This window comes from Styela clava, chromosome 9, assembly GCF_964204865.1.
Source record: "Styela clava chromosome 9, kaStyClav1.hap1.2, whole genome shotgun sequence".
In the NCBI taxonomy this organism is placed as follows: Eukaryota; Metazoa; Chordata; class Ascidiacea; order Stolidobranchia; family Styelidae; genus Styela; species Styela clava.
This window is the reverse complement of record NC_135258.1, coordinates 23,253,789-23,275,893: the sequence shown is the minus strand read 5'-3', so window position 1 is coordinate 23,275,893 and position 22,105 is coordinate 23,253,789. Positions and strand designations below refer to the sequence as shown.

Here is a 22,105-nt window from a genome sequence, read left to right as displayed (position 1 = left end):
CATAGTAATCAAAAATCTAGAGAAACTGTTCTGAATATTATAAGTGAATATGATTTATGTGATGCATTTCGTATAACTCATCCTACAGAAAAATCTTATTCACATCTACAAAAACCAGCTAAGATTCTTACCAGAATTGATTTTTTTTATTATCAAATACTCTTTTTGAAAAAGTAAAAGCCTGTAATACTGTACCAAGTATAAGATCTGACCATTCCCTTTGCACTTTGGATCTTCAGCTCAACCCAACACCACGTGGTAGTGGATACTGGAAATTTAATTGCAGCCTACTCTATGATGAAGATTATGTTAATTCAATAAGAACCGTTATATCTAATACCATATATGATCATTCTCATCAGCCTGTCAATCCTCATCTTTTTTGGGACACCTTAAAATGCGTAATTCGAGGAGAAACTATTGCTTACTCATGCAGAAAAAAAAGACAAAGAAATAAACTGATGACTAAGATAGAAAACGACATGAATAATTTGCAGACACTACTCTTAATAGATAACTCTGAGCAGACATACAACAATCTGTTGCTAAAACAAAAGGAATATGACAATTTGTATCAAGATATTACTAGAGGATGCATCATACGAAGTAAGGCTAATTGGGCTGAAAATGGTGAAAAGAACTCCAAATATTTTTTTGGATTAGAAAAGAGGAGAAAGTCAAATTCATCTATTACAAGACTAACAATCGACAATCATACAGAGACAGATCAAACGATTATATTAAACAAAATATGTAATTACTATGAACATTTTTTTTGTTCAAATATGCCACAGGAAAACGAGATTGATAATGTTTTAAATTACTTAAACATTCCAGAAATGGCAGATGAAACATCTAAAAAATGTGACGGCTCGATTTCAATGGCCGATTGTAAGAAAGCACTCTTTTCGATGAAAGATAATGAAAGCCCGGGCATGGACGGAATTCCTTGTGAATTTTACAAAAAGTTCTGGGATGAAATCAAGGTTCCTCTATTGAACTCCTATAATTATTCTTGGTCTACAGGAACACTTAGTGATAGCCAACGCAGTGGATTGATTTCTTTAATATTGAAGAAGAATAAAGAAAGGAATTATATCAAAAACTATAGACCCATTACATTGCTTAATGTGGACTATAAGATTTTAAGTAAATTATTGACTACACAAATGCAGAAAGTAATGAATAATATCATCAATGAAGATCAAAGAGGATTTCTCAAAGGCAGGCAAATGGGAGAAAATATTAGATTGGTATGTGATTTGGTAAATTATACGTCACATCATAATATACCTGGTGCAATTTTTAATTTGGACATTTGTAAAGCGTTCGATAGTGTTGAATGGCCCTTTTTATTCAACGTTCTTGAAAAATTTGGCTTTCAGCGAAATTTTATATCTTGGATCAAGATCATGTACAAAGACAGCACATCCTGTGTTATAAATAACAACTACATATCCAACAACTTTATATTACAAAGAGGCTTAAAAGAAGGGGATCCACTTTCTCCATACCGGTACCTTTTTTTGAGCTGCATAGAAATTTTGGCAATTATGGTCAGAGCAGATGAAGGAATCAAGGGAATACGAATTGGCGATTCGACTATCAAAATAGCAATGGCGGCTGATGACACAACTGTGTTTACAGATGGATCAAGTACCAGTGCTAAAAACCTGTTTAATATTTTAAATGTTTTCGGTGATATTTCTGGATGTAAAACTAATCTGGAGAAATCACACATAATGCAAATTGGAAAACCTATAAACATGGATTACATTTCAAATTTTAGACTTGAAGTGACTGACTCATTAAAATTTCTTGGAGTGAATATCCCTGCTGACTTGTCAAAATTATTTGAAGTAAACTTCCCTCAAATCATAATTAAAGCTAAAAATGTTATCCAAGTGTGGAAAATGAGGAATCTTACATTACTAGGTAAAGTGTGTATAATTAAGACACTAATTGCTTCGCTTTTCACCTACAGTTTTACTTATTTACCTGTTTTCATTCCAGACAGATATATTAAATCACTAAACGCTGCACTATATCATTTTTTATGGAATTCTAAGTGGGAGCGAGTCAAAAGAAAAACACTAATTGGTCCAAAAATGTTGGGTGGTATTGACATGATTGATGTCCATAGTTTTATAATAGCTCAAAAAATTAAGTGGGTGGGGTTTTTATTAGATGACACCAAAGTTTGTAAATGGAAGCTTGTAGAACTTAATTATTTGAAGAATCTTGATTTCACATCCTTGTTAAAGGGGAATTTATTCTGGAACTCCCATTTTATGAAAAATATTCCATTTATCACTATTAGAAACATGATGTTATACTGGTATAAGAATATTGTTTTGAATGTGCCTATACTTAATCAATCGATCTGGCACAATAAAAAGTTGCAATATAGCAGAAAACCTTTTTATATTTCTACATGGAAAGAACATGGCATTTCTGAATTGAGACATTTAATTTCTCATAATACTTTCTATACTTATTTTGAGCTACTTGAAGAATATAGCATGCAATATAATGTTGATGATTATAGAACTTATTACAAAATCATAGGTAGTATTCCTGAGGAATGGAATGACATTGTGCAATCATATGTTGAAATTTGTGACTTTGATTTTAGTGAATTTCTTTCAACCACCACTGAAAATTATTCGTGCAAAAATACCTATAAAATAATAATAATGAAACAGTTTGTCTCTCCAAACATGTACAAGTCCTTTTGGCAAGAATCTTTCAATATTTCTAGTGTACAGTGGAATAAATATTTCATAAATTCATATTCATCAGCTATTGAGACAAAGCTGAGATCTTTTCAAATGAAGCTGTTTTATAAAGCTATAACGCTGAATAATGTTTTATATGGATTTGGGATAGTAGAATCAAACTTGTGTGAATTTTGTAAATTACATATCGAAACCCTTTTGCATTTATTTTATTATTGTGAGATAACTAGTAAATTTTGGTCCGAGATAGACCAGTGGATTGTTTTTAAGACATTGTTTTTAAGACAGAACTTGAATTTTGATCTTTCCATCAAAGAATGTTTTATGGGCTTTGATGACATTCCTGAAATACAATTCATCAATTGTGTACTATTGGCTGCCCGCTTCTTTATATATAGATGCCGGATCCAGAAACGAAAACCAATTTTTGATGTTTTTTATAAATTTATTCGTGACAACGAGAAATATATAGCAATGAAAAATAGTAAAATCCTGATACACAAAAGAAAGTGGCATTTATTTATATAATAGTCGATCAAGTGACTTTTTGCTATTTAATTACATATTATTGTTTTTCTTTCCTTAAATACATAAAATGTGATATGTTGCTGTTTTCTTATAACATTATTAGACTACAATTGCAAACATTGTGAGAAATTACCTTTTATAACTGTATTGCTGAATTAAAAATTGTTATTTCAATATTATTCTATTTGCTATATGATTGCCCTTATATGGTATATACCTAAAATGTGAGATTTTTTTTTGCTAAATGATTGCCCCTGTATGGTATATACATATAATGTCAGATTTTCTCAGTTTTCTAATAACATAATTAGATTGCGAATGCAAACATTGTGATACTCTTCATGACTGTATTACTGATATTGTTTATTTCAATATAATTTTATTTAGTAATTGATTGTATAGTATATAGATAAAATGTGAAATTTCTCCAATCTTCTGTTTACTTATGTCATACTATTAGATTACAATTTCAAACAGTGTGAAATATTACTTTTTATGAATGTATTATTTATCTTCTAATATTGATTAATTCAATATTATTTTATTTTATGAAAATCTAATAAAAAAAAAAAAAAAAAATGGTTTCGACCCGCAGAACCCCTCCCCCTGGCTACGCCCCTGTTTCTAGCTCATTCTGAAAATGTGATGTGGAAAGTTTGCAACAAACAGATATTGATAACATAGCCTACCGTACTTCTTCTGTGTACTACAAGATATAAAATATGGTTGGAACGTAATGCAGTTATTTTTAAAAATATTAATCCAAGTGTTAATAATGTCATAACAAGAATTAAAAAATCCCTTTCAGCAAGGAGAAATATAGAACAATTTAGACATAAACCTAGTTTTATAAAAGAACTTGACATAATTTGCAAGAATCTATGACTAATTGTACAAATTTTTATTTTTCTGCTATCAATAATTAAAAAACATGTAAATTTTATATTTGCTGATAAACATTGGAAAATTTATCTGGAATCAACAATGGAATAATATGAATTGCTGGATAATACTGGATAATGTTTATGAATATATTTGTTTATTATATGTAACTATTTTCTATGTTTATTATTTTTTCATCATTTATTTATTTTTACAAAACTGTTATGAATCCACAATCAGACAACGTGGAACTTTAAAAAAAAAAAGATGGATAACGTCAGTTAACCAGTCTTTTAAATACCGGTAACACTTTTTCTTATAAATATAGATGTATTCAATCATCTTATTATTTATCATACAGTCATACCCAGGCCAGGATAAATGTCTGAATGTAAAATTTGAATGTAAAATTTGAAGTACAGCACTTAAGAAATTGATGGGTTCTGTTTTTTTGAGTCACTCTGTATTTGTGTCTATGTTTTGACAATGTAACACAGTAACATAATTATAGTAATAACTGAATCATATAAACTCGCAGATTGGACTGTTATTTGAAAACCACTGCCTCATAGAGTTAAACCCAGACAGTCATGTCTCATTCAGTCATTCAAGTAATTTTGAAAACTCATTAACGTAATGCAGTACAGCAGTAGCTTAATGTTGCTTCTTCAATTAAACTCTTTGTTCTTTTTGTTAAGAATCTTGGTCAATATAGTACAGATATAGTAGATAAACATCAGTATGTCTACTTTTGATGACTGGCTGTCCTGGTTTGTTCATGTAAATGATCCATCAGTCTTGGAAATGTGGAAAGATCAACCAACATATATATTTGTCAATTTGATCGTCATTACAATGGCAAGCCTTTCGCTTATGTTTGCTCTTAGACATGGATTGGATAGCAGATATACATATTTTTGGCTTGCCACATTGCTACATGGAATCGTCACAGAACTTGTGAGTTACAACCTTCCTGACATCAACAATTTCTGGCATAGTCAAACTTTCATGATGTTTGCTGGACGAAGATTTCCCCTGTATATTGTATTGTTTTATCCTGCTACTGTGACCCATGCTTATATTGCAGCTAGTCGATTGAAACTGCCATGGTGGGCAGAACCATTTGCTGTGGGTCTCTTTGATGTTCTGATTGACTTCCCATATGATATAATGGGAATAAAAATGGTTTGGTGGACGTGGCATGATACTGATCCTAATCTGTTTGACCGTCATTATTGGGTTCCATGGACCAGCTATTTCTTTCACATGTCATTCCATAGTTCACTGGTGTTTTTGCTGCACGGTACACGATATGTCATCACTGGAAATACATCGAAAGACAAATCGTCTGGATTTTTCAAGGAAATGTTATGTGTGATTATTACTAGCTCTTTCTCTATGGGATTTGCAATAATTTTCCAACTACTACCTATCTATCATGGACTGAAGGATGGGTTTGGTCTACATACTGAAAATATCATGTTTGTTGTTTTTGGTTTGTATTTTGCCATCGTTTGGTATGCAGATAGAACTCCCACAAATGACGCCCGGGCACAAAACAAAATTTCTAAAACATACTGGTGGAATAACGAAACTGGTATTGCTATTCTACTTCATTATATATTTTACATTATTCTAGTTGTCATCGCCAAGCCACAGTATGTTAAGTCTCATGGGATGCATGAAACACTAGGTCCGAGGTCGGAAACCATGAAGATGCCTGTTGTATCTGGTGCTGTATATATCAAGCAACGATATTTTGACCCAGCATCTTATGATGAAGGTTACATTGACTTTCATTGTCTTCCTGAAGGAGCACCAAATCTCACTGCAAATCCGCATGATGTTGGAAAGTCTTGGTACACAGTATGTGGTAATAAGTTTGAGAATCATGTCGAATATATTGTTATGATTTGGTCATTTTGTTTTCTTGGCATATTTGCATTTTACAACGCTTTAGGCAGATCTGCAACTCAAGAGAATGTTGATGAAACAATTCTAAAAAAGGAAGAAATGCAAAAAAGTCAAAGAAATAGGAGGCAAGATGTGACAAAAAAAACTGGTAAAAATAAGAAGAAAAGTCAATAGAACCTTATTTTTTCAATACTGTCTTCAGGGTAATTATTTCAAAATTGATGAAATATGTTGTCAACCTGATAACAATGTTCAAGAATTTTTGTCATAATAAATATTTTCAGGAAACACTTTGCATTGCGAGTATATGGAAATATCATAGTTTTGAGTGCTGTTATGGCTTTGTAAAGAAGATGTATGTATATTGTTATCTAAATTGCAAATGTATAAAATATTTAGTAGTTAGCATGAAATTATCTATTTGTATGTGAATTTTACTCTTAGCTGATTTTTCCATTATTGTGTACTTTAAATTGAAGCTCTAAATTTTAATTGCCTATGCATCGAAACTTTGATTTTTTATGTGTACTATTCATAATTACGATACTTCCCATTTTTGTTGCAAGCAGTAGCATAAAAAATAATATCATGATTGTACTTGGTGCTTTTAAAATTAATTTGGATTGTTTTAATTAGTAGGTCTTTATTAGCTTTAAACTTGTATAGTGTGGAAGAATAGTCTTCATAAATTGTGATAGATTTCCAATTCAGCAGGAAATATCAGTCTGAGGTGTTGAAAATTATTAAGGTCTTGAACATTCTGGATGATTATTATGCTTGATAAAATCAAAAAGTTCAGCCTGCTGCTATTTTGTTACCTGTGTGAAATTTCAAACTATATTTTGTGTTTTTGCTCTCGGTTGTTTGCTAAATTTTGTACTTTTCACCTTATGGGGAGATTAGAAACTGTGCAATTCATTTTGGCCTCATTTATATAAATTTAAAATTCGTAATTTATTATAAATAATATTTAGTTGCTAGATATAAATATGTCATGGAAGAAGCTTCGCCAAAAAAGAGGACTAGTTTGAGAAACAGTGTTTTAAAGCGACCAAACAGAAATCTAAGCCAATCTTTTGATCCCACTTTCCATCATGAGGGCATGCCTTCAGCTGGAAGTCTTTTCAGGAACTTGGACCAGTTTTTCAACCAAGATAAAGATCCATCGTCTCCGTTTGGATTTGAAGGAATGAACCCTTTTGGATCTCATTTTGATGAAATGGTAAATATGTTGCTGCTAGTTTAATTTTTTTATTTTTGGCAAGAAAATCGCATTCCCTTTCGAGGAAATTCAAGTTTCATTAAATGATAATTTGTTAGTAAAATAAAACAATTCGCTGTTTCAGATCAGAAAGTCTATGACAAACAAACAAACCTACATGTATCTCCAGTTCACCTATTACTATCCACCTTAAAAATAATATATACAAAAGTCAGACTACAACATTTTTTTGAGAATCTGAGGCAACCAGACACTTTTTTGTTTAGATGAGCAGATTTTTCAATGACTTCCAACCAGAATCTTTTGCAGACAGTCGATTTTATCAAGAGGATCGGGGTATGTTAAGATTATTAATAGTTAATATCAATACACCATCTTCAATGAGACCTGAAATAGAACTGCAAATCAATAGTGTCAGTGCACAGGACTAGAGCATCCTGAAAATTTAGAATATTTATCATGTTGAAAACTAGGAAACTATTGGCAATTACATCCTTGATGTTGATAACCTTATTTTTTTTTGAGAGAATCTTGGATAGTCAATTTGGGAAAACTATAGTTTGACTGGGTCAAATATAATTAATTTTTGGGATTACAACAAAATGTATTAGGCAGGAAATTTTATATGAACCATCCTAGATTTGGGTTAATTAAGATAAATAGTTTATAGGTTTGGGCCCAAATTCGCATCCATAGGTCTTTGATTCGATACTGAGTCCGTGTTAATAGTAATAAATTAGGTGTTTAGTCTATTCTAGTTTAGTACTACCACAAGTAGGTTACTTCTAATGGGCTTGTTATAACCATTTTGTATATGGTATTCCTAACCCCCACCTGACTACGTCATCCAAATATTACGTCACAATCACGTCATATAGCTTGCCAGTACAATTAAAATTTCAGTAGACAGTATTTGAATTTTGTTTTTAAAATTAATGCTTGTGTAATGGTGACTTGTAGCTTTTTTATACACACGAGCATATTCAGAATGAACAAGATTAAATATAGCTTAAAGTCAACTTTATGTATTATTCTGTTTACAGACTTAGATGAAGATATATCAAAGCAAGGACTTGACAAAACTTTAACAAGTAGACCAGACCACCATTCCCCAAACACTTTCATGGGGATTTCTTATTCCGAATCAACAGTCACAAGACCTGATGGGGTGAGACATTGAATTATCTACAGCAGGGGTTGATGACCCATGCTACTGTAAAATAATTCAGATTTTGGCGTTTTAAACTAAATTGTAGGGATGAGAGGGCCTGCTGCACATTTAAAATAAGAATTCAAACAATTTCGTTTGGAACTATCTTAGTGTAAGGAGTGGCAACCTGTCTTCGGCTTAGATTGACTGTCACGCAACACAATATCTTACACCAAAAATGGACACTTTTTGCATTACACTTCTCATCATCTTTTGCAGGCTGCAGAATTAATCTTCAAATCATTTTTATTTTGGAAATGACACATTAAGCCTTGTATTGTTATGAAAATATAAAAATCTTTATATTCTATGTTACACCCCTGAGAAAAGACGTAAATTTATGTTTCTTCAACTCATTTTCTTTATAAAATTCACAAACTTTGAAAACAATAATCTTAAAATGCAACCACACTTGTGTGGAGAACATGTTCAATCAGATCTTCCAAGTGAATAATACACTGATAGTCCCCACCAGTGAACTATCTATTCCTTTTTTTTCTAAAGACTTTTAGACCAAGTCTTACAATATTTCCTTTTTATCAACCAATATTATTTTCCCACTCGTTTGAAATAGTGTGAGATGGCATGAGAAAAAACTTCTAATTCCAGACAGTAGAGCGAAGAATTTCACACACAAATTCACATGGTAATGTTGAAACAAATGTGACAATAACTCATCCGGACGGTACTGTGGAATCAGTTACAGACAATTCTGGGTCAAGAGACTCAAGAAATCCCACAAATAATATTTTATCAGGTAAGATTATATATATTTCCATGTTTATCTATTTCGAAGGGTGATAAGGTGGTTAATCGTTTTTTAAATTATAGTCCTCGCCGAGTAATGCAAACTAGATCATTCAATACCAATTTATGCCTATCATGCTGAGACGTGGCGACTATCGTCAATAAATTTCAAAGAATAGCGCTCATGAAATTGGCCCGTATTTTATGCTAGACCTTATATTGTTGTTTCTTTTGTCCAGTGCAAACCATGATTAACAAAGATTTAAACAAAGATTTTTCACAATTCTCTTTTACAATTTTTTTCTCGTGTCATTGTCCCATCCAACGTTGGTTTCTGGCAAGTTTATGTCCCGAACAAATCTTTACGTGTTTTGTGAGATTCATTGTAAAAACATCATTCTAGCGACCTATACTTGATTTTCATCCTCTCACACCGGAACCTGGGACATGGACGTGCCAGAAACTAACTGACTATATTGTACATATCGTCGTTGTGTCGTACCTCTCTGTCTTGTGTATTTTTCTAAAGTTTTATTTGTATAGCCTATTTCATGTTTGTTGTCCTATCATAAGTTCATAACGTATCAGTCCTAAACTGCTGTTATAATTGTCAGGGGTGCATGTCGCACATCTGTGTCTTAGGCCAGTAAGGTCTTGAACAAGTATCCCGTCTCTGTTTTACTGTTTAATTAGAGGCAAATAAACATACATACATATCATGTTAGGTGTGACGGTAGCCGGTTGAGTTGTTCATTAGCTTTTTATCAGCTATTAAAAGGCAGTCATATTTGTAGTTTCTAACAAATCCCAGATTTTTGGTGTGGTGTCGCTTCTGTATATTTTTCTGAATAGCTGCAAGGAAGTATCATTTCACCACATGATTATGCCTTGGTATTTCTTCAGGGGCATTTGTCTCCCAATGAGATGAGTCTAGCTTTTCATCTGGACTTCTTCGCAACTTAGACATGCGTCAAGCAACTCCTTATCTGGAGGGACATTTTGTGCCTTTATTTTAGTACAAACACACCCCTATTTTCAAGCATGGGCCATGTGACAGCAGTGACGGAAGGCAGATCTTAAACAGTAACCAAAAGCAAGAAACAATAAAAACTCTTTGTTTGTGCTATATTTATCTTCCTTAAAATAAATAATAAAAAACGCAACCGATGCAACATAACAATAGGCTGATTGGAACCGTAAACTCTCATTCTCTAATACAGTTAAGAGTATCTAAAAGTATCTAAACTCGCAGTATTTTGATCGCTTTTAGGTTTTCCTGACTGCGGTTCGAAAGGCCTCCTCTAAATTTTTTGCGACCCTTCAATCTCGCAATCTTGGACCACCCTGTTTTAAAGGGCATTTTGGCCCTGCATTCCTTTTGGGGCTCCCGAAGTATGCAAACCAAGATGGCGGACATCGGAATGTAATATGTGTACTAGGTTAGGGTTAGGCCATAATTTTAGGTATAAATACTACGGGAGACTCTTGGCTAGTCTTCGAACTGATAATAGGACTAAAATAAGGAAAATTAGAAAAAAATTATCGCCTAACCCTAACCTGTTACCCATGTTACGTTCCGATGTCCGCCATCTTGGTTCGCATACTTCGGGAGCACCTTCCTTTTTATTTATATGCATCTCGTTAATGTCTGTTGTAAATGCTTATTATTATTATCTTTCAGAATTCAGAGGGACTGAAGAACCTATTGATGATCAAAGGGGACTTTTCAGAATAATAACAGATGAATTTAAAAACATTTTCTGATAGCCATTTGCTGGGCGGAATTTTTCTCATCTCTAGGTCTAAGTTCTTTCACTGTGAATCAATAAATTTCAAGCCATGAAATCCTGGCTTACATATGACTTTTGGGTTTATATTGTTGTACACGACTTGCGCTAATTTGGGGTCTGTGTAGTTTCGTACTTAACTTACTTCTAGTGGGCGTGGCATAACAATTTTTTGATATGTCAATCCTAACCCCTATTTGACTACGTCATCCAAAAATAACGTCACTATGACATCACAATTACGTCATAAGGCTTGCCAAATATACGTACAATCGCCCGAAATGGCATTGGCGCCGACGATAAAGAACTGACTGGCGTTATCGATCTCTCTCCTATTGGAATCGTTGCGACGAGAAAACGAGAGAAATAACTGTTCGATTTCGGGTACTCGTTTGCGCGTCTTGGATGGCAGTTCGTATAGTTTCAAGGGCTCTATTACGTCACTGTGACGTCGTGATGACGTAATTTTTGGATGGTGTAGTCAGGTTGGGGTTAGGATTGATACGTGAAAAAATTGTCATGCTACGCCCACTAGAAATATGTTAGGTACGAAACTACATGAGACCCCTAATTTGCGACGGGTCTCATGTACTTTCTTACCTGAATAACTTCTAGTGGGCGTGGCGTAAAAATTTTTGGATATATGATTCCTGACCCCTACCTGATGACGTCATCCAAAAATTACGTCACTGCGACGTCACAATAACGAAATACAGCTTGCCAAAGTATAGCGACGGTCACCCGTAATGGCGCCTACGAGTATGTCAACAAACTCAATACGTCAGCGACCTCTCTCTTATCGGGGTCTTTGTACAGAGCTCAAAATAAACAAGAATCACAAGCGACTAAATTGTCGCCAAGGAACGTTCACGATATCCCATTCTGACCAATTTCTGTCCAGCAATAGCTCATGTATCGTGCTACAATCTAAAATAGAGCGTTATACGATACAACTCTAACCAAGGCTTTAGACAAGCAGAAAATACATGTTATTTTACGCCATGGTTGAAGTTGGGTACCACACACATAAAGACTTATTATTTTATGTCCAGCAATAGCTCATGTATTGTGCTACGATCTATTAATAGGGTGATATACGATACCGCTCTGAGCTAGGCTTTAGACAAACAGAAAGAACATTTAATTCACGCAATGATTGAGGTTACGTGCCGCAGACATAAATACTTGTTATTTAATATCCAGAGACTGATCATGTATTGGGCCACATTTTATTAATAGGACGTGGAACGCTTTCACTCTATGCAAGGCTTTAGACAAGCAGAAACCGACATATTAATTTGCCTTAGCGCAATCGATGTAGTTTCTTACCTCGATAACTTATACTTATCTTAGCGTAACAATTTTTGCATATATCATTCCTGACCCTCACCTGACTTCGTCATCCAAAAATTACGTCAATGCGATGTCACAATAACGAAATTGAGCTGGCCCAATAATAGCGACCATAATGCAATCGTGATAAATACGCCTGTGTGTCCGGTATGGGTGTAGTTTCGTACCTCAATAACTTCTAGTTAACTTAGCGTAACAATTTTTGCATATAATATTCATGACCCTCACCTGACTTTGTCATCCAAAAATTACGTCACTGCATCGTCACAATAACGAAATAACGCTTGCCCAATATTAGCGACGATTACTAGCAATGCCACCTATGGATGTAGTTTTTTACCTCAATAACTTATACTTATCTTAGCGTAATAATTTTTGCATATATCATTCCTGACCTTGCCCTGACTTCGTCATCTAAAAATTACGTCTATGCGAATTCACAATAACGAAATAGAGCTTGCCTAATAATAGCGACCATAATGCAATCGTGATAAATACGTCTGTGTGTCCGCTATGGATGTAGTTTCTTACCTCAATAACTTCTAGTTATCTTAGCGTAACAATTTTTGCATATAATATTCATGACCTTCACCTGACTTCGTCATCCAAAAATTACGTCACGGCAACGTCACAATAACGAAATAGAGCTTGCTCAATAATAGCGACGATTACTATTAATGCCACCTATGGATGTAGTTTCTTACCTCAATAACTTATACTTATCTTAGCGTAATAATTTTTGCATATATCATTCCTGACCTTGCCCTGACTTCGTCATCTAAAAATTACGTCTATGCGAATTCACAATAACGAAATAGAGCTTGCCTAATAATAGCGACCATAATGCAATCGTGATAAATACGTCTGTGTGTCCGCTATGGATGTAGTTTCTTACCTCAATAACTTCTAGTTATCTTAGCGTAACAATTTTTGCATATAATATTCATGACCTTCACCTGACTTCGTCATCCAAAAATTACGTCACGGCAACGTCACAATAACGAAATAGAGCTTGCTCAATAATAGCGACGATTACTATTAATGCCACCTATGGATGTAGTTTCTTACCTCAATAACTTATACTTATTTTAGCGTAACAATTATTGCATATATTATTCCTGACCCTCGCCTGACTTCATGTTCCAAAAATTACGTCAATGCGACTTCACAATAACGAAATAGAGCTTGCCTAATAATAGCGACCATAATGCAATCGTGATAAATACGCCTGTGTGTCCGCTATGGGTGTAGTTTCTTACCTCAATAACTTCTATTAGGCTTAGCGTAACAATTTTTGTATATAATATTCCTGACCCTCACCCGACTTCGTCATCCAATAATTACGTCACTGCAACGTCACAATAACGAAATAGAGCTTGCCCAATAATAGCGACGTTATTCGTAATGGTACCTATGGATGTAGTTTTCTACCTCAATAACTTCTAGTTAACTTAGCGTAACAATTTTTGCATATATCATTCCTGACCCTGCCCTGACTTCGTCATCCAAAAATTACGTCAATGCGAATTCACAATAACGAAATAGAGCTTGCCTAATAATAGCGACCATAATGCAATCGTGTTAAATACGCCTGTGTGTCCGCTATGGGTGTAGTTTCTTACCTCAATAACTTCTAGTTAACCTAGCGTAACAATTTTTGCATATATCATTCCTGACCCTCACCTGACTTCGTCATCCAAAAATTACGCCACTGCGACGTCACAATAACGAAATAGAGCTGATCACCCTCAATGGCGTCGGCGATTATGTTAACAAACTCAATGAGGCCCGCCACCTCACGATCACACACATCTAAAGATTTGGTATTTTATATCCAGCAACAGGTTATGCATTGTGCTGTTAGTTATTATTAGGGCGTTTTACGATAGTACTCTATGTAAGGCTTTAGACAAGCAGAAAGAACATATTAATTCACGCAATGGTTGAAGTTGGATACCACACACATAAAGATTTGTTATTTTATGCCCAGCGATAGATTATGTAATGTGCTACTATCTACTAATAGGGCGGTATACGATATCACTCCAAGCAAGTCTTTAAACAAGCAGAAGCGGACATATTGATTTAAGTTCACGTTGTCCGTGTAGTTTCCTTTGTCCATAACTTCATTTTGCCGTCAATCGATACAATTTCGAGTTACGTTGAACACAACTAAATTTTACTAGACAGATAAATCGTTATACGCTGAAAAGTCAACTTTTTTAATGTTCGGGAAGAAAGACAATCGTCTCGAATGTGGGACACACTGTGCAAGTGTAAGACAAGCATGTAATCACGGAGATTGATTCGGAAATTTCGAATTTTAACCCCGCCTCATTTAAAGATCCTTCCTGCATGCACTATCGCCTGCTAGTTCTCTGATACATCTCTGTTAGAGTCATTTTCTAATATGTAGTGGGATTACCGTATATTTTTTATTGTCCCAAAAACTATTTATATTTTCAAGTTGATTTCGCAATAAAAGCAATATTGAAATCCCGTCATTCTATATTTAATTTAGCAGTCTGTATTAATAAACTGAAGAATAATACGGTAAATCAACCCCGAAAAAGTACCAATTAGGTCTGATGATCGCCAGATAGACTATATCTAAATCCATTTCTTTGATGTACCCGTTTACAACAAAAACCATCGGCTTAAGATCCTTCAAATGTTAATACCACTACAATGTTTCCAGAACTTTTTCATCTTGCGGTTCACTAACAGCGAAATATTAAGAAAAATGTTTTCTGTTCTCATACCGATCTTTGAACACTCGCTCGCTAAAATTGGTTAACAGAAATTTGACATAGTGGAGGAAGTGGTATAGTATTTGATCTCCAAGTAATTCAGGGAAATGTGAAAAAGGATGAAAGAAGACCATATTTATAGGCTCTTCAATTTTCTAACTGTTGAAATTTGGAATGGATTCGACTTCAAGCGCAATCGATAATTAAGCATTCGTTCACAATCCTGAGTTAATTTCCAGGATGCATCTCTCATCTATCTGTCGTTACGTTTTAAATAGAACTTATAATCATATTGGATGATTGTAATGAGCAATGAGCTCAATAGGTAAATTATATGAGTAATTGTCAATTTCGTTTTTGATGTTTATGAAATGATCTATTCAATTTCCTCAGCACAGAAGCATCTTCTGACAAACTTCCGAAAAAAGAAAACTTTAAATACAATGATAGCAACGGCTATGTATAGGAACCCAATATGTCTAAACGTTTGTCCTTCGGTAGAACGTGGGTGTTCTATAAAATTATAGCGCTTTTCAAAATTGAAATAGGCACCAAACAAAGCCAAATTTTAATTAGAACAAGTAAAATGGCTATGTCATAGTCGCGCAGAGAAATGGGAGTAAAATGGAAATCACAAATACAGCACACATTAAAGTAATGCATAATTATTCACACGTCTGTCTCAAATATTTTCATTGTCCTTTTTGAGAATCTGAGTACCCTGTGCCAAAAGTCTTCCGAATCCGACTATAGGGATAGAATGTCAAGATCCGTAAAATATTTGCTTTGTATATGTGGCACTACACTCATTGGGGGACCGTAAATTAATATGCCTGTTTCTCATTATCCAAAGTCTTAGTCCGGCAGATAAGGGGACCTTTTTGGCCCAAGTTTGATTTCAGACATAAAGTTTTTTTTATTTGTGATTATTCATCTTGGGGTCATTGCCCATCATTTCTACATGGGTGTGGAGTTTGCAGCCTTGAGCACTTTTTTTACGGCTCGATATTTGTATTAGTGTTTTTTGTCAAACCTGTGCATCATAATGACGCACAACCTGAACCATAACCTTTTACAATACTATGTTCAGGTTGTGCGCAATCTTGGTGCACAAACTACGCAAGCACCAAATTTACTAGGAAATAAAATCGATACCTTCTAAGTATTTGTTGAGCCCAGCTTTGGGTCGCGACCCATATACAGTATATGGAAATACTGTCGAAACATACGCGTAAAATAAAGAGTACTATTTCAAAATACCCATTTTTTGTTGCAATTAACAGTACAAGCCTGCTAATGTAGTCGCCAGTGGTTCAAGTGGATATATACCCGGTGGAGAACAGTCAATTATTTGTTGGCGAGAATTGTTATGCAGCGGGATGATCACGACGACGCAGTGAAAGATAATGATATCACGAGAACAAGAATGAGAAAATTACTACATTTTATAGTATATCCCTGGGAAAGAATGTAGTTCATTCTTATGTTCCATGCCAATGCTTTTCAAACTACCAAAGACTCTCAACACTTTTGCTTCTTCTCTTCTATAAAAATACATTGTTATTATATATTCGCATTTCCATCTGCTTGTTCGTGCTCCCAGATAACCGATCAGCGCCTCCAAGGAGGACGGGGTCCCTTTTCAAGAAATCCTGTCATAAACTAAAAGAGGCGACCGTGCTTCTCTTGCCTGTTGTCATGCTGTCCCTGGAATTCAGCTACAACAAAAATTTCACGAAAACGGATTTTCAAATTTTATGATTTTATTAATATTCTCAGCAATGAATGATATACGGTTGGTAAAATGCCAAGTTATTCCAACAACATGATCATGTTTTGCAATTTACAACCAATATTCTGTATGTAACTTTGTTTGACAGAGCCCCAAGAGCTCTAACTACAAATATCAAAAATGTGAGGCTAAAATAGTCACACTACAACATTGTCAAATGTGCTGTATTTACGACAGATAACAGGTTTACCAAAAAGAATTACATGCAAAATGGTAAAATAAAGATCAATTCAGCAATATCTACTTGGTGATATTCATCTGTTGATGATTTTATGTGTTTGTTTCGGAAGTTTAATAACAGAAGTAATTGTGGTTGTTGGGGATGTTTTAAAAAAGGTTGCATGGAAAAAAGTTTTCACAAAATGTCAAGGTTTGATAGTAGTAGAGAAGTAGAAAAAATACTCCCATGTTTGTTTTTTCATTTGATAACCACGCCACAGAACTTCCCCGATAAGTATACGCAGCAATTGCGAGAGGCAGAAATGCTAAGATGGGATTTCATCGCATTACAAACCAATATTAGCAATTCTTATATATATTCGCGCATTCCCATCTGAACAGCGTGGAAAAGATTGTACCCATCTACACACTTTAAGAACTATGTCAGATGAGCGTCATATTATCGAATATCAGTAAAGGAATAGTGCAATGGGAAAAGACATATAAGGCGGAACTTTCAGTAGTATGCAATCAAATAATCTTATTGTAGAATATATATTTAAAAACATTTTGTCACGCCAACTCTCTGGCTGAGCTTAGATACCAATTGGCACTCATGTAAACTGGTAAGACTGTAAGAGGCACGCGATGGAGCAGATACTAAGAGTATCCATCCCCTAGCTGTCATTTGAGTGGGTACTGCTGTTTTTATTGCAGATGTTACTGATCTTTTTGTATTAAAGATTTACTGGCATCACCGATTTAAGGATGTTGGAAACCAACCCGCAATATTACAAAACTTACTTTCAACACGCGGTTTGAATGAATGAAAAAGCTGAAACTAATATTCTTTGGAACAGCATACAAATTCTATGGAATGAAATCATACACAAAAGCTCGTCAAAAACCTATAGCTCAATAATCAAATGGAATTTGATGCATGTGCGCAAAAATGTGCGCGTTACCACGTACAACCGAAGCACGCAGGAAAATGCGTGTGATGTACTAGTATTCAAAACGTTCGACTCAACTATGTTGGCATAACAGGTGCACATCTCGGTTTTGCATACGCATACCTTCTATCTCCACAAGGATATATTAATTTTGCCAAAGTCAATGCAGCACTGAAAGGTTGCGGTTCTTCCAAAAGAAAACATGTTACACATCTTTAGATACCAGTGGATGGTATTACATGGCCTTGTTCGGAGTGAAAGACGAGGTCAAATATTCCAATCCAATTCAACTAATAAAATATTTCACAAGTCCCTAAGCTTAAACTAGGAAAACGAAATGCCAGATGTAGTTTGAAGAGCGCAATAGAAAGTGGCTAGATGCTGTCGATGGATCTTGGCTTGTATTAGTGAAATAAACTACCATTTATTCTACTACAATTGAATTTCTGACATTGTAAGGAGATTCAATGTTACTATGTATGCAAACCTAAACCATGTAGTTATGAAATAATTGTTTTTAACAAAAAGGCGCTCTTGAAGTATTTGTACCAAGATGGCGCACAACCTGAACACAACCTGTATGGTTACCAGGTTAGGGTTCAGGATATGCGTCATCTTGGACCGAATACTTTAAATCCACTTAAAAAAAATTGCTCAACATTACTCCACACCCACCTGGGTATCATTATATATGTCACATACATTATATCTAAACAACAACAAAAAAACTTTATGTCCCAAAACAATGTTAAGGCCCGATTCTGCCGGACTATCTTATCCAAAATGTATAGTTTACAAAAAACAAATTAAAATATAAACCTCACTGATAAATGGTGGCACAATACAAAATATACCCATATAATGTGAACGTAAATTAATATGTCCGTTTCTGCTTGTCTAAAGCCCTGCTTAGAGTGATATCGCGTAACGCCATATTGTGCAAGCCGTATTTCGTGATTGTGACGTTTCTGTGACGTACTTTTTGGATGACGAAGTCAGGGCAGGGTCAGGAATGATATATGCAAAAATTGTTACGCTAAGTTAACTAGAAGTTATGTAGGTAGGAAACTACATCCATAGGTGCCATTACGAATAACGTCGCTATTATTGGGCAAGCTCTATTTCGTTATTGTGGCGTTGCAGTGACGTAATTATTGGATGACGAAGTCGGGTGAGGGTCAGGAATCTTATATACCAAAATTGTTACGCTAAGCCTAATAGAAGTTATTGAGGTACGAAACTACACCCATAGCGGACACACAGGCGTATTTATCACGATTGCATTATGGTCGCTATTATTAGGCAAGCTCTATTTCGTTATTGTGAATTCGCATTGACGTAATTTTTGGATGACGAAGTCAGGGCAGGGTCAGGAATATTATATGCAAAAATTGTTACGCTAAGTTAACTAGAAGTTATTGAGGTAAGAAACTACATCCATAGGTGCCATTACGAATAACGTCGCTATTATTGGGCAAGCTCTATTTCGTTATTGTGAATTCGCATTGACGTAATTTTTGGATGACGAAGTCAGGGCAGGGTCAGGAATATTATATGCAAAAATTGTTACGCTAAGTTAACTAGAAGTTATTGAGGTAAGAAACTACATCCATAGGTGTCATTACTAGTAATCGTCGCTTTTATTGGGCAAGCGTTATTTCGTGATTGTGACGTTCCAGTGACGTAATTTTTGGATGACGAAGTCAGGTGAGGGTCAGGAATGATATATGCAAAAATTGTTACGCTAAGTTAACTAGAAGTTATTGAGGTAAGAAACTACACCCATAGCGGACACACAGGCGTATTTATCACGATTGCATTATGGTCGCTATTATTAGGCAAGCTCTATTTCGTTATTGTGAATTCGCATTGACGTAATTTTTGGATGACGAAGTCAGGGCAGGGTCAGGAATATTATATGCAAAAATTGTTACGCTAAGATAAGTATAAGTTATTGAGGTAAGAAACTACATTCATAGGTGGCATTACTAGTAATCGTCGCTATTATTGGGCAAGCGTTATTTCGTGATTGTGACGTTGCAGTGACGTAATTTTTGGATGACGAAGTCAGGTGAGGGTCAGGAATCATATATACAAAAATTGTTACGCTAAGCCTAATAGAAGGTATTGAGGTATGAAACTACACCCATAGCGGACAGACAGGCGTATTTAACACAATTGCATTATGGTCGCTATTATTAGGCAAGCTCTATTTCGTTATTGTGAAGTCGCATTGACGTAATTTTTGGATGACGAAGTCAGGTGAGGGTCAGGAATGATATATGCAAAAATTGTTACGCTAAGTTAACTAGAAGTTATTGAGGTAAGAAACTACACCCATAGCGGACACACAGGCGTATTTATCACGATTGCATTATGGTCGCTATTATTAGGCAAGCTCTATTTCGTTATTGTGACGTCGTATTGACGTAATTTTTTGATGATTAAATCAGGTGAGGGTCAGGAATATTACGTGCAAAAATTGTTACGCTAAGTTAACTAGAAGTTATTGAGGTACGAAACTACACCCATACCGGACACACAGGCGTATTTATCACGATTGCATTATGGTCGCTATTATTGGGCAAGCTCGATTTCGTTATTGTGACATCGCATTGACGTAATTTTGGGATGACGAAGTCAGGTGAGGGTCAGGAATGATATATGCAAAAATTGTTACGCTAAGATAAGTATAAGTTATCGAGGTAAGAAACTACATCCATTGCGCTAAGGCAAATTAATATGTCGGTTTCTGCTTGTCTAAAGCCTTGCATAGAGTGAAAGCGTTCCACGTCCTTTAATAAAATGTGGCCCAATACATGATCAGTCTCTGGATATTAAATAACAAGTCTTTATGTGTGTGGTACCCAACTTCAACCATTGCGTAAAATAACATGTATTTTCTGCTTGTCTAAAGCCTTGGTTAGAGTTGTATCGTATAACGCTCTATTTTAGATTGTAGCACGATACATGAGCTATTGCTGGACAGAAATTGGTCAGAATGGGATATCGTGAACGTTCCCTGGCGACAATTTAGTCGCTTGTGATTCTTGTTTATTTTGAGCTCTGTACAACGACCCCGATAAGAGAGAGGTCGCTGACGTATTGAGTTTGTTGACATACTCGTAGGCGCCATTACGGGTGACCGTCGCTATACTTTGGCAAGCTGTATTTCGTTATTGTGACGTCGCAGTGACGTAATTTTTGGATGACGTCATCAGGTGGGGGTCAGGAATCATATATCCAAAAATTGTTACGCCACGCCCACTAGAAGTTATTCAGGTAAGAAAGTACATGAGACCCAACATTTAATACCAATAAAGTTCAAAAAATTAAACGAACACAGTCCTATAAGTCAACAGTCAAACTTCGCTAACGTTACTCCAATTTCGTCTGTAGACTGTATTTGTATTCATACAACATGATCAAAATACGCCACTTATACAAATAAAAATGCTTTCTAGAGCATATTTATGTGTTTTTCTCAACACTTGAGCACTTAAAAATATCAAAAACGCATTTCTATAGACCTAAAACACCACCGTAGAAAATGTCAAAAGACGGACAACTCACCAGGCCTCTAGGTCAGGGGTTCTCAAACTTTTGGTGTTTCGGAGCCCTTGGAAAGGTTGACTATTATTCACGGAGCCCCAAAATAAATGTTAAAGTTGTTACTTTCAGATTAATATTCCTGAGCAAGTTAAAAGTACTTTACTTAATTTAAATGCTGAACCTTAGGGTTAATACAAGTCATACATAAATCTAAATTTCAAACATAAATTATATATACACTAAAGCTGTAAATTTGACACTTGACAAACATATTAATAAATAAGGGGTCGAATCTTTTCCCTTTTGACATGTTTGGAAGACTTAAAAGGCCTCTAATAACGTGCGCAATTGCCTTTTGTTACAATCGCCGATTTTTTTCGTCAGCATGGCGTGTCTTTGAACCTTTTAACATCTTTACGCCGGTGTTTATTCTCCCTAAATCAAAAATTTCCCTCGGCATATATATACATGTATAGTTACACAATGACGACGTTATTCGCTTTTTTGTTCTCGTGGGG

At 35.0% G+C, this 22,105-nt stretch overlaps 2 protein-coding genes across 2 annotated transcripts; both read left to right on the top strand.

Annotated features, from left to right (window-relative positions):
- Positions 1-4,744: 4,744 nt before the first annotated feature.
- LOC120339138 (uncharacterized) lies at positions 4,745-7,036 on the top strand. Its single transcript, XM_078115865.1, has one exon. It carries the CDS (start codon positions 4,890-4,892, stop codon positions 6,234-6,236), a length of 1,347 nt encoding a protein of 448 aa, XP_077971991.1. The 5' UTR covers positions 4,745-4,889; the 3' UTR covers positions 6,237-7,036.
- A 15-nt stretch (positions 7,037-7,051) lies between these two features.
- On the top strand, positions 7,052-11,103 carry LOC120339231 (uncharacterized). The gene is made up of 5 exons (XM_039407315.2): positions 7,052-7,284; positions 7,551-7,620; positions 8,328-8,452; positions 9,104-9,251; positions 10,923-11,103. The coding sequence occupies exons 1-5, from the start codon at positions 7,057-7,059 to the stop codon at positions 11,003-11,005; spliced, it is 654 nt and encodes a 217-aa protein (XP_039263249.2). The 5' UTR covers positions 7,052-7,056; the 3' UTR covers positions 11,006-11,103.
- Positions 11,104-22,105: the final 11,002 nt, after the last annotated feature.